A 14,369-nucleotide genomic window follows, 5' to 3' on the forward strand; every position below is an offset into this window, starting at 1 on the left:
ACTGATGCCACTAATGGTTTCCACGTACAGTCACTGTCTCCCTCCAAGTGCAATAATTCTCTTGGGGTTCTGAGACTTCCCCCCACACTAATTCTCCCCATATTATTGCTTACCTCCTTGGGGTTGAGATCTTCTTCTGGAGCTTTTTTAATAAGGTACGGATTATGGAAGTGGCATCTGAAAACAAACGAAAATGATATTATTACACATCACTCAGGACGAGATTGAAAATAAATCCTGTTGTTTTCTCCTGTTAGACATCGGAGATTCCTCGTTAACACATTTTATTGATGACCATTGATCCATTTCAAAATAAAAGGAGAGAAGGCTAAATACTTAGCAATCTTCCCTCTAAAGTTTATTTTAATTAGTCGCACAAGCTGCGTCCAACGTTTCTGATTTTGCAGAAACACAAGCATGTAACATGGTGCACATATGTTCAACTTTATATATGTGGGCAGCATGGTGGCACAGTGGATAGCATTGCTGCCTATAGCGCTGAGGACCCGGGTTCGAATCCCGGCCCTGGGTCACTGTCCGTGAGGAGTTTTCACATTCTCCCCGTGTCTGCGTGGGTTTCGCCCCCACAACCCAAAGATGTGCAGTGTAGGTGGATTGGCCATGTTAAATTGCCCCTTAATTGGAAAAAATAATTGGGTACTCTAAATTTATAAAAACAAAACAAAAACTTTATATATGTGGGCACCCTGAAGGGATCTGGGGCCTCAAATTTTTTGCATTTTACATTGTTATGGACCAGGTTTTAGAGAACCCCAAAGTGTATCATGGAGTTCACCTGACCCACAACTTTTAATAGATTGTGGTATGGGGGAGCACACGCCCCACTCTACAGGCCTGGTACGGCAGAAATGGAAAAGTATTTTTTAAAGCTAAACAATGTTTATTCTATGAACTCAAGTTAAACTTTTTAAAACTTAGTGAACATCTTAGCAACCATTAATTCAAATACAACCCCCAAAGAATACAACACTAAGTAATCCTTAAGCTGTCCTTTTAACATCCATAAGATTTTTAAAAAAACTTTCAACAGAAGCACATCAGGTTAAAGTCACTACTGAGAGCAGTTATTAGTTTTAAATCACCAAAAGATCGATTTACATTCTTTAGATTATAGAGAGAGCGACTAATACCCCTTCTGGCTGCGACTACAGCTATCCAGCTCTGAAAACGAAACTAAAACACACCCAGCAGCAAACAGCCTAAAATGAAAGTAAAAAGCTGCCAGACAGCCCGGTTCCACCCACGCTCTGACATCACTGTATAAACACCCATTTCTTAAAGGTACATTTCTTAAACACCCATTTCTTAAACGGTGCTCTCACATGTTACCTCCCCCCCAAAGAAAAAAAAATAAACCATCAACTTTAAGGTGATTTCATTTTTCAACTTTTCACTATCCTTTAAGAAATGCACACAGTAAATATACTTTTTCTTTTCAAAAAAACAACACCCGCAAACAGGTATAATAACATAGTCCTTTTTTTTCCGTTCTTATTCCTCCAACTGAAACTCCTTTTCGATTGACAGTCTCTTTGAACAAGAAGGTGTCTGCACGATCCATCCATTTCTCTGCACCTTGACATGTCTCTTTAAAGTCCGATACTTGAGTTCAATCTGATCACAGAGTCCCTTGTAATTTTCAAACACAGGAACATTGGTTCTAACAGCTTTCAGGCAGTCAAGTGCATGTCGAAACTCCGCTGTCCATTTAAATTTTTGAAGTTTCTTCAGCAAGTCCATCAGTGGAGCAATCATGCTACAAAACATTTGCTCAAATGTTCGAACAAATCCACTCATACCGAGAAATCGCATTATTTCCCTTCGTCTTGAGGGTATTGAAAACTCCTCAATAAATGTTGGTTTCACAGCCCGGGTGACTTTTTGACCCTGCCCAATTGTATGGCCAAGGAAAATGACTTGGCCTTCTCCAAATTCACTTTTGGCCAAGTTTATCACCAAACCCGCCGCCTGAAGTCGATCGAATAACTCCATCAGATGTTTTAAATGTTCTTTCCATGTCTGGCTGAAAATTAACAGATCGTCGGTGTATACCGCACAATTGGGTAATCCTGAAACAACTTTATTAGTTAACCGTTGAAATGAGGCTGGGGTGTTTTTCATGCCAAATGGCATAACTTAATTGGTATATACCATCTGGAGTCACAAAAGCTGAACTCTCCTTCGCCCTTTCGGATAAAGGTACATGCCAGTAACCTTTAAGTAAATCCAGTTCAGAACTAAAAGCCGATTGTCCCACTTTCTCAATGCAATCCTCCAAACGTGGTATAGGATAAGAGTCCATTCTTGTAACTGCATTAACCTTTCAATCGTCCACCCACAACTTTTGGGTACCATCTGGTTTAGGTTCCATCCATTTAGGCTCCAAAGGGTGAGCTCCTTTGGCTGGAACCCACTTCAATGATGCCATTTTTAAGCAATCTCTCAATCTCTTTGTTAACCTATGCTAATTTTAAAGAGTTAAGTCTGTGTGGATGTTGTTTGATCGGAACAGCCGTTCCCACATTTACATCATGTATAGCCATTTTAGTTCTTCCCAATTTGTCTCTACAAACTTGCCCATGTTATATCAATAACTCTTTCAGGTCAGTCCGTTTTTCCTCTGGAAGGTAACTCAACAATTTATCCCAATTTTTAAGAACATCCTCGTTTTCCAATTTATTTTGAGGTATGTCAAATTCACAGTCATCTGGATTTGGTTCGTCACTTTGAGTTAGAATCATTAAAACCTCCTTTTTCTCTCCTTCCCTATCAAAGTACCTTTTAAGCATATTCACATGACACACTCGTGAGTTTTACTTCTATCTCGTATTTTTACCACATAATTCACGTCACTTGATTTCCTTTCAATCTGATAAGGTCCACAAAACCTTGCTTTTAAAGGTTCACCCACCACTGGTAACAATACTAAAACTTTATCTCCACTGGCAAAACTATGAACTTTGGATTTCGTGCCCGCTATCATTTTCATCACATATTGTGGAACTTTTAAAAGTTGTCTAGCCAACTCACCTGCACTATTTAATTGTTCCCTCAAATTTGACACGTAATCAAATGATGTAATTTCCGATTTCTCACTCACCAATTTTTCCTTAATCAATTTAAGTGGTCCTCTTACCTCATGACCAAAAATTAGTTCAAAAGGACTAAATTTGGTTGATTCATAAGGTGCATCTCTAATTACAAACAGTACGAATGGAATTCCTTTATCCCAATCCTCTGGATAATCTTGACAATAAACAACATTGTCTTTAATGTCTGATGCCACCTTTCTGATGCCATCTTTCTAACACTCCCTGCGATTCTGGATGGTATGCAGTTGATTTAAATTGTTTTATTCCTAAGCTCTCCATAACTTCTTTGAATAACCTGGAGGTAAGATTTGATCCTTGATCCAATTGTATTTCTGTGGGTAGTCCATATCTAGTAAAGAATTTAAGTAACGCCTCCACAATCTTTTTAGCTGTAATATTACATGCAGGAATGGCCTCTGGAAACCTAGTAGACACATCCATTATAGTCAAAAGATATTGAATACAACTTTTCGTTTTAGGAAGCGGTCCTACACAATCAATTAGGACACTTGTAAAAGGTTCCTCAAATGCTGGATTGGGTATTAAGGACGCTGGTTTTATCACTCTTTGAGGTTTCCCTATCACTTGACATGTGTGACATGATTGACAAAATTTAAATACATCTTTATGCAGTCCAGGCCAATAAAAATGTTTCTGGAATTTAGCTAGAGTTTTCCTTATTCCCAAATGACCTCCCACTGGTACCTCATGTGCAACTTGCAACACCTCCTTTCTATACCCTACCGGCAATACGACTTGATGAACTTCTGCAAACTTTTCACCCACCTGCATATTCGCATCAAGACATCACTTTTACGGTATACACTCTGGTATACACACAGATTCCTCTTCTGTGTATGCTTTCTGATAAATCCGGTTTATTTCTACATCTTTCTGTTGTAACTCCGCCAATTTTCCTGAACTAAAAATATCCGCCTCATCCTCCACCTGTTCTTGTTCTTTTTCAACCTTCTGATCAAAAATCGTTTCTGATCACTGCACTTCAACTTCATCGTCACTCTTTGATTTCTCCTCTTGTCTTAACCTGTGACTTTGAGACCTTGTTACTACACAATCCGGGAAAATCCCAGAATATTTGTCCTTCAACACTTCAGTTGTCTGATTTTCCACTGGCTTATCAACCGAAATAGGCATCACTCCCACCTGCGATCCAGCTATAACATTACCCAAGACAAAATGTATTCCTGGACAAGATAGTTTCTCTATTACTCCTATTACCACTTCACCACTCTTCACTGGATTTCCCAACCTTACCTTATATAATGGAACACTACTCTCTCACCCTGAATTCCACATATTACCACCTTTTCTGGCAACATTCTTCCCAAACTACATAACACCTCATCTCTTACCATTAAAGATTGACTAGCTCCCGTATCTCTTAAAATTCTGACTTCTTTACCTGCTCCTCCTGATACACACGAGTAAACTTTACCCACACAAGTAAATTATTTAAAGAGATCTGGCACCTTCTTATCAATCACCTCTTGATCAGGCTGTACAATCTTTTGCACCTCCTTCACTTCACTTGGGCTTTCCTTTACCACTTTAACAAACCTCAGTGTCTTCTGTTTTACCACATCAGCCTTCCCAGTGCTTTTCTTCAACCACCAACCCTGTGACTTCACATGGCCTAGTTTATTACAGTGAAAACATTTGAAACTTTTCATGTCTCTTCCACCCTCCTGGATTTTTTTTTTAGTCTCAGGTACACTCTCCTTATTATCTCCCATCAGATCACCTTTACCTTTACCACTTGAGTATTTCTCATGTCCCCAGTTTCTATCCCTCACAGGTTGAAACTGATGTCGGAAACCATTTCTGCTGCAAACCTCGCAGTTTTAACCCTCTGCTCGTCCACATGAGTTTGCACTACATCAGGAATTTAATTTTTAAACTCCTCCAAAAGTATAATTTCTCGGAGAGCTTCATACGTTTGGTCTATTTTCAAATCCCTTATCCAGCTATCAAAATTACTCTGTTTGAGCCTTTCAAACTCCATGTATGTCTGACCAAATTATTTCCTTAAATTTCTAGACCTTTGTCTGTAGGCTTCAGGAACTAGTTCAGGCACCCAAGATGGATTTTTTTCACCTCCTCATACATCCCAGATACCTCCTCCGGTAGTGATGCAAACACTTCACTAGCCCTACCTATCAGCTTTGTTTGAATCAGTGATAGCCTACCTATCAGCTTTGTTTGAATCAGTGATAGCCACATGTTCTATGGCCATTTCATTTGTTTAGCCACCTTCTCAAATGAAATGAAAAAGGATTCTACCTCCTTCTCGTCAAAACTTGGCAATGCTTGGACATATTTAAATAGATCCCCACCACGCCTTTGACGCGCTTTCTCACTATCCTCATCACTATCATCCAATTGTACGTTTCCCTTTATTTCTGCCAATTTTAACTGACCGTCATGTTTCATGGCCATTTTCTGAAGTTCAAACCCTCTATCTTCATCTTTTTCCCTGATCTGTATCTCCCTTTCTCTTTCTTTTTGTTCTGCTAGGGCTATTCTTTCTTTTCTCCTTTCTCCTTTTCTTTTTCCTCTCTCTCTTTCGTATTCAAGCTGCTTTAATTCTTTCTCATGTTCCATTTGTTTAATTTGTAACTGAATTTTTGCCATTTCCAATGAGTCCGACTGTAACTCAGGCAACTTTAAATGCTTAACCACTGCCATAATTACCTCATCTTTTCGCATTTTGTCAGGTAATGTTAACTGCAATGTTTTTGCCAAATCTAAAAATCTGTTTATAGTCTCTGTCCGTAAGGTGCTGCGTGTGACCGTCTCCACCCTCAAAAACTTCAGAGCCTCTGAAAGAGCCATTGTCCACAACACCCTCCCAACTTAAACTAAAATACCACACCTGAAAAGCACCCACAATATGCTCACCCCTCACTGTCTTTAAGTTCACTAAACCAATCCAATAGATAGACTTTTATCCCGGATGAGACCCCAATTTGTTATGGGCCAGGCTTTAGAGAACCCCAAAGTGTATCATGGAGTTCACCGGACCCACAACTTTTAATAGATTGTGGTATGGGGAGCACACGGCCCACTCTACAGGTGTGGAACAGCAGAAATGGAAAAGTATTTTTTAAAGCAAAATAATGTTTATTCTATGAACTCAAGTTAACCTTTTTAAAACATAGTGAACATAGAACATAGAACGATACAGCGCAGTACAGGCCCTTCGGCCCTCGATGTTGCACCGACATGGAAAAAATCTAAAGGCCATCTAACCTACACTATGCCCTTATCATCCAGATGCTTATCCAATAAATTTTTTAATGCCCTCAATGTTGGCGTGTTCACTACTGTTGCAGGTAGGGCATTCCACGGCCTCACCACTCTTTGCGTAAAAAACCCACCTCTGACCTCTGTCCTATATCTATTACCCCTCAATTTAAGGCTATGTCCCCTCGTGCTAGCCACCTCCATCCGCGGGAGAAGGCTCTCGCTGTCCACCCTATCTAACCCTCTGATCATTTTGTATGCCTCTATTAAGTCACCTCTTAACGTTCTTCTCTCTAACGAAAACAACCTCAAGTCCATCAGCCTTTCCTCGTAAGATTTTCCCTCCATACCAGGCAACATCCTGGTAAATCTCCTCTGCACCCGTTCCAAAGCTTCCACGTCCTTCCTATAATGAGGCGACCAGAACTGTACGCAATACTCCAAATGCGGCCGTACTAGAGTTTTGTACAACTGCAACATGACCTCATGGCTCCGGAACTCAATCCCTCTACCAATAAAGGCCAACACACCATAGGCCTTCTTCACAACCCTATCAATCTGGGTGGCAACTTTCAGGGATCTATGTACATGGACACCGAGATCCCTCTGCTCATCCACACTACCAAGAATTTTACCATTAGCCAAATATTCCGCATTTCTGTTATTCTTTCCAAAGTGAATCACCTCACACTTCTCTACATTAAACTCCATTTGCCACCTCTCAGCCCAGCTCTGCAGCTTATCTATGTCCCTCTGTAACCTGCAACATCCTTCCGCACTGTCTACAACTCCACCGACTTTAGTGTCGTCTGCAAATTTACTCACCCATCCTTCTGCGTCCTCCTCTAGGTCATTTATAAAAATGACAAACAGCAACGGCCCCAGAACAGATCCTTGTGGTACGCCACTCGTAACTGAACTCCATTCTGAACATTTCCCATCAACTACCACTCTCTGTCTTCTTTCAACTAGCCAATTTCTGATCCACATCTCTAAATCACCCTCAATCCCCAGCCTCCGTATTTTCTGCAATAGCCGACCGTGGGGAACCTTATCAAACGCTTTACTGAAATCCATATACACCACATCAACTGCTCTACCCTCGTCTACCTGTTCAGTCACCTTCTCAAAGAACTCGATAAGGTTTGTGAGGCATGACCTACCCTTCACAAAACCATGCTGACTATCCCTAATCATATTATTCCTATCTAGATGATTATAAATCGTATCTTTTATAATCCTCTCCAAGACTTTACCCACCACAGACGTTAGGCTCACCGGCCTATAGTTACCGGGGTTATCTCTACTCCCCTTCTTGAACAAAGGGATCACATTTGCTATCCTCCAGTCCTCTGGCACTATTCCTGTAGCCAATGATGACATAAAAATCCAAGCCAAAGGCTCTGCAATCTCTTCCCTGGCTTCCCAGAGAATCCTAGGATAAATCCCATCCGGCCCCGGGGACTTATCTATTTTCACCTTGTCCAGAATTGCCAACACTTCTTCCCTACGCACCTCAATGCCATCTATTCTAATAGCCTGGGTCTCAGCATTCTCCTCCACAATATTATCTTTTTCTTGAGTGAATACTGACGAAAAGTATTCATTTAGTATCTCGCTTATCTCCTCAGCCTCCACACACAACTTCCCACCACTGTCCTTGACTGGCCCTACTCTTACCCTAGTCATTCTTTTATTCCTGACATACCTATAGAAAGCTTTTGGGTTTTCCTTGATCCTACCTGCCAAAGACTTCTCATGTCCCCTCCTTGCTCGTCTCAGCTCTCTCTTTAGATCCTTCCTCGCTTCCTTGTAACTATCAAGCGCCCCAACTGAAACTTCACGCCTCATCTTCACATAGGCCTCCTTCTTCCTCTTAACAAGAGATTCCACTTCTTTGGTAAACCACGGTTCCCTCGCTCGACCCCTTCCTCCCTGCCTGACTGGTACGTACTTATCAAGAACATGCAATAGCTGTTCCTTGAACAAGCTCCACATATCCAGTGTGCCCAACCCTTGCAGCCTACTTCTCCAACCAACACATCCTAAGTCATGTCTAATGGCATCATAATTGCCCTTCCCCCAGCTATAACTCTTGCCCTGCGGGGTATACTTATCCCTTTCCATCACTAACGTAAAGGTCACCGAATTGTGGTCACTGTTTCCAAAGTGCTCACCTACCTCCAGATCTAACAACTGGCCTGGTTCATTACCCAAAACCAAATCCAATGTGGCCTCGCCTCTTGTTGGCCTGTCAACATATTGTGTCAGGAAACCCTCCTGCACACATTGTACAAAGAATGACCCATCTAATGTACTCAAGCTATATCTTTTCCAGTCAATATTTGGAAAGTTAAAGTCTCCCATAACAACTACCCTGTTACTTTCGCTCTTTTCCAGAATCATCTTCGCCATCCTTTCCTCTACATCCCTAGAACTATTTGGTGGCCTATAGAAAACTCCCAACAGGGTGACCTCTCCTTTCCTGTTTCTAACCTCAGCCCATACTACCTCAGAAGAAGAGTCCCCATCTAGCATCCTTTCCGCCACCGTAATACTGTCCTTGACTAGCAGCGCCACACCTCCCCCTCTTTTGCCCCCTTCTCTGAGCTTACTAAAACACCTAAACCCCGGAACCTGCAACAACCATTCCTGCCCCTATCCATGTCTCTGAAATGGCCACAACATCGAAGTCCCAGGTACCAACCCATGCTGCCAGTTCCCCTACCTTATTTCGTATACTCCTGGCATTGAAGTAGACACACTTCAAACCACCTACCTGAACACTGGCACCCTCCTGCGAAGTCAAATCTGTGCTCCTGACCTCTATACTCTCAATCTCCTGTACCCCAAAACTACAATCCAGGTTCCCATGCCCCTGCTGAATTAGTTTAAACACCCCCCAAAGAGCACTAACAAATCTCCCCCCCAGGATATTTGGGCCCCTCAGGTTCAGATGTAGACCATCCTGTCTATAGAGGTCCCACCTTCCCCAGAAAGAGCCCCAGTTATCCAGAAATCTGAATCCCTCCTTAGCAACCATAAATTCAAATACAACCCCCAAAGAATACAACACTAAGTAATCCTTAAGCTGTCCTTTTAACATCCATACGACTTTTTAAAAAAAGTTAAACAGAAGCACATCAGGTTAAAGTCACTACTGAGAGCAGTTATTAGTTTTAAATCACCAAAGGATCAATTTACATTCTTTAGATTACAGAGAGACTAATACCCCTTCTGGCTGCGACTGCAGCTATCCAGCTCTGAAAACGAAACTAAAACACACTCTGCAGCAAACAGCTTAAAACAAAAGTAAAAAGCTGACAGACAGCCCAGCTCCACCCACGCTCTGACATCACTGATAAATATCCATTTCTTAAAGGTACATTTCTTAAACACCCATTTCTTAAAGGTACTTTCACATGACAACATCAATGACTTAGATGTGGGGAGCGAAGGCATGGTAACAGATGACACAAAGATTAGTAGGAATGTATAATGTGATGACATAGAGTTTGCAGATAGATTTGGATAGGTTAAGTGAGTGAGCAAAATCTGGCAGATGGGATAAAATGGGACTTTCTTTGGAAGGATAAAAATTGCTGAGCATGACTTAAATGGAGAACAACCGCTGAATTTCGAGCTGCAGAGGGATCTAGGTGTACTAGTGCACGAGTCACAAATAGTATGCAGGTAGAGCACGTAATCATGAACACTAATGGAATACTATTGTTTATTATGATAGGAATTGAAGATAAAAGAAGGATGTTCTGCACTGGTACGATCACATCTTGAAAAGTTTGTGCAGAGTTTTGGTCTCCTTATTTAAAGGAGGATGTAAATGCTTTGGAGGCAGTTCAGCGGAGATTTAATACCAGGAATGAGCGGGTTGTCTTATGATGAAAAGGTTGGACAGACTGGGTTTGTTTCCACTGGATTTTGGAAGAGTGAGGGGTTACTTGATTGAAGTACACAAGATCTTGAATGGTCTTGACAAGGTGGACATGGAAAGGATGTTTTGTCTTGTGGATGAGTCTGAACTAAGGAACACTGTGTTAAGATTAGGAGTCGTCCTTATAGGACAAAGATTAGGAGAAAATTTTTATTTCAGAGCTTGTGCAACTTTGAAACTCTCTGCCTCAGCAGGTGGTGGAGGCAAGGTCATTGAATACTTTTAAAACATAAGTAGATAGATTCTTGTTAGGCAAGGGAATCAAAGGTCATCGGGGGTAGATGGGAATATAGACCTCAAAACACAATCATATCAGCCATGGTCTGGCCTACTTCTGCTCCTATTTTATATGCTTATATGTTAACTCCACATTCACATTAATTTGCATACATCTCAAGCTGTTGCTACCAATGGATCATGTTATTATGATTTATCCTTGAGCCAAAGCACAGAAAAGAGCCTTCACAAAGTTCCAATGCCATAAAATATGATCAGAACAAAATGAGTAAGAAATAAAGCACGAGTAAGACAGAGCTGCTTAGACTTGTAGGGCCTTAACATCAAGCCCTGCAGACACATGGGCACAGATTGAACACCCTTTTCCTTACCCATACCTTGCCCAAAGGTGCAGATAAGTAATTTGGTTCAAAGCCTCTGCAAACACTGCTAAGGTCTGCAAGGAGAGGCCATGTTGTTTTGCCCCCCCCCCGCCGACTTGGGTTTCTTTCAATTATTGAAAATCTCTCATCCACTGCCTCCATTCCTCTTAAAATTGCTGAAATCGGAGCGGCGCAATGGCACACTGGTTAGCACTGCTGCATCACCGCACTGAGGATCTGGGTTCAATCCCGACCCTGGTCACTGTCGGTGTGGAGTTTGCACATTCTCCTAATGTCTCACCTCCACAACCCAAAGATGTGCGGGCTCGGTGGATTGTCCACGCTAAATTGTCCCTTAATTGGAAAAATGAAAGAATTGGGTACTCTAAATTTATTTTTTTAAATTGCTGAGATAACAGTATGGCAAGAACCTGCCTGCATCATACGACTCAGATTCATAACTGCTGTGCCACTGGACTTATACATGTGTTAAAGCTCAATGGCTCCCCACATTTCTCCAATGTTAACTGTATTCATGTGCTTGTAGAAATTAACCAGAAATCGTTGTTGCAAAGATTATGGCACAATGCAACTGTTTTGAAAGTAGAGAAAGGCCAACTAGTACCCAAAGGATCTGAGCAAATTTTAAAGCAGCAGCTGAATTGCTGTAGTAATTATTTGGAGTCTTAAGACCCTGTCAGGTGTTATGTTCAGTTTGGGAAACTGCTTGCTATTGATCACTCACAGCCGGGGCACATTCGGTAGGCTTTTAGCAGTACAGAGAGGTTTTACCAACTCATCCATCACTTTGACTATTTGAGGCTGATGGATCCATGTTGGATTAGGCATGTCCCAAAATTTTGCAAAACAGATCAAGAGATACGTTATAAATTTTAACCTAAAACGAAAAATAAAGCTCAACACACCTTTGATAAACATCCTTCGATTAAGGTGAAACAGGTCTGTTATATACCATCAGTTCCAATATAAATAAAACCCTTCAATAAGCCACTTAAGGATGATACACAATCGTCAACATAAAACACTCGCAAGTTAAACTCGATAGTCCCCGCAAAACTGGTGCAGGGATCGTGCCGACCAATTAAGAGCACCTGATCAATGTAATGAGGCAGTATGATTGAAGGGGAGCATATGCTGGCAGTAATGAAGGAAGTAAATCTGACTTGTGAAATATTAAATAATTACACCGTGGGAGTATTCTCCAATCTTTTCAGATTCTGTACTGGAGGCCTTGGTGGAAAGGTGTCTTGTATCCACAGGAAGCCAGTTGGTCACCAGGACAGATACTCAGAAGGCAGTGGGAGCAGATAGCTACACAGGGAACACAAGGAGCCCACCCCAGGACCAAAATGAACTCAAATAATCGGTTACAGTTATTGAATGAATCTTCAAATGCCACATTCTGCAAACAACACCATTAACCTTAGTCACTGTTCTACTTCCCACATCCCCAACACAATCTCCATCAATTGTGACTCACACCCGATGTTCACATGCTCCATCTCACCCGTACATACTTAGCACTGCTATAAGCCTCATACTCCCCATCTCAGCAGCGCATACTATTCAACCATGACAGCCACATCACCCAAACCGATTTCACTACACTCACTGACATACTTCTCTCTCTGATGCAGGACAAGGCAAGCAACCATGGAGAGCAGGAGCTAACCAGAGGGCGATAGCATGCTTGCATCCCCAAACCCCCATGGCGGATCAGTGCTCTCCCCTGATGTCTTCATTGCTAATCCTCCACCTCACACGTCAGCTCATCCATAATCTCTTCTGATTTACAGGTTGCACCTCCCCACACCACAAGATTATCCATGTGCCCACCTCCTTTCAGCTGTCCAACAGGTGTAATATCATAGAATTTACAGTGCAGAAGGAGGCCATTCATTCATCCCATTGAGTCTGCACCGGCTCTTGGAAAGAGCACCCTATCCAATGTCAACACCTCCACCCTGTCCTCATAACCCAGTAACCCCACCCAACACTAAGGGCAATTTTGGACACTAAGGGTAATTTATCATGGCCAATCCACCTAACCTGCACATCTTTGGACTGTGGGAAGGAAACCGGAGCACGCGGAGGAAACCCACGCACACACGGGGAGGATGTGCAGACTCCGCACAGACAGTAACCCAAGCAGGAATCGAACCTGGGACCCTGGAGCTGTGAAGCAATTGTTCTACCCACAATGCTACCGTGCTGCCCCAAGTGAAGTAAGAGCAAGACAGTGATAATCAAGATGCACTGTCAATTGATTCCATGCACTCAGCCACCAACTTGGATACTAAATTGCATGTAGTTTAGAAAATAGCGTAGAGGCAAGATCTAAATGCAGCAACTGTGCAATGAGTGACCTGCAGCCAGGACAGGGATAACCAGCTTGTCAGAGGGAATGGTCAGACTAATTCTATTGCAGTGCACTCAAATGAGTACTTTACGGAACAACCTATAAAAGAATACACCCTATAAAAGAAAGCTGACAGGTGTATACATGCCAGAAAACCTCTGTTTGATGTCAAGGAGCATGATGGAGTCCAGCACCAACTTGGCACAGGGCCTTGTAATGAGCTTTGATGCCACCCTTTCCGGCATGGAAGTGGTGGTAAACTCACCACACTTGTGACCCCCATGCAACAACTGATGGCTGATGTCTTAGCTTCCAGTGCTGCATCAGCAGCTTCCACCAGAAGTCATAGTGTTGCAATAGAAGATGTTCAGATGAAGTAATGCAAGATCAACTTGCTGCCATGCACTATCAGCCTGCTGTCATGAAAGCTCAGATTACCAATGACAAGGCTGCGGATTACAATGCGCAAACAGGCTCTTTAGGGGGTCATAGCAATGAATTTTCTTATAGATCACTAATATTGTTGAGGTGTCACCCCAGGCAATAGCTCCATGGAGGAAGACAGCATTCATCCTTCCATTCCTGCCACTTCACCAGTGCCCTTGCCGTCACCTAGGTGAAAGACGGTGCACCAGACCGTCTTGTCTTATAATTATTTCTGGTCACTTGCCAAAACCATTTGCACACTCCTGCATTGAAAGACATCTGCTGTTTCTGAGGTAGTACTGCGTAGGAACACAGAGGACAGACACTAAAGGAAGGCACAAATATGAATGTTCAAATCTTGTAAGCAATATATGATTCAATTAATAAAGTCGATATGCTTATTTGGTTCTAGTTTTTACCTTTGCATTGTGACCTGTGCCAGTAATAGAGGGAAAATAAGGTAGTATGGGACTGGTGAATGAGAATTTGGGGTTGCGATTAGTGGTAATACACTCAGAAGAACAGAGCTCTTCATGGACAGCCCAGCCAGAAAGGGGCTGTCTAGGTTTTGTCCTCTCATCCTCCCCCCCCACCCCCCTCCTTCGTCTCACACTCCTCCTCATCAGCTGTGCACC

General features: G+C 42.3%; 1 protein-coding gene across 1 annotated transcript in view; it reads right to left on the minus strand.

Annotated features, from left to right (window-relative positions):
• LOC119962263 (MAX gene-associated protein-like) overlaps positions 1-14,369 on the minus strand; it is a 151,952-nt gene that overhangs the window by 14,758 nt on the left and 122,825 nt on the right. Inside the window, 1 exon segment of the mRNA XM_038790254.1 lies at positions 114-177. Coding sequence (XP_038646182.1) covers positions 114-177 — 64 coding nt within the window.

This window comes from Scyliorhinus canicula, chromosome 2 (assembly GCF_902713615.1).
Source record: "Scyliorhinus canicula chromosome 2, sScyCan1.1, whole genome shotgun sequence".
NCBI lineage: Eukaryota > Metazoa > Chordata > Chondrichthyes > Carcharhiniformes > Scyliorhinidae > Scyliorhinus > Scyliorhinus canicula.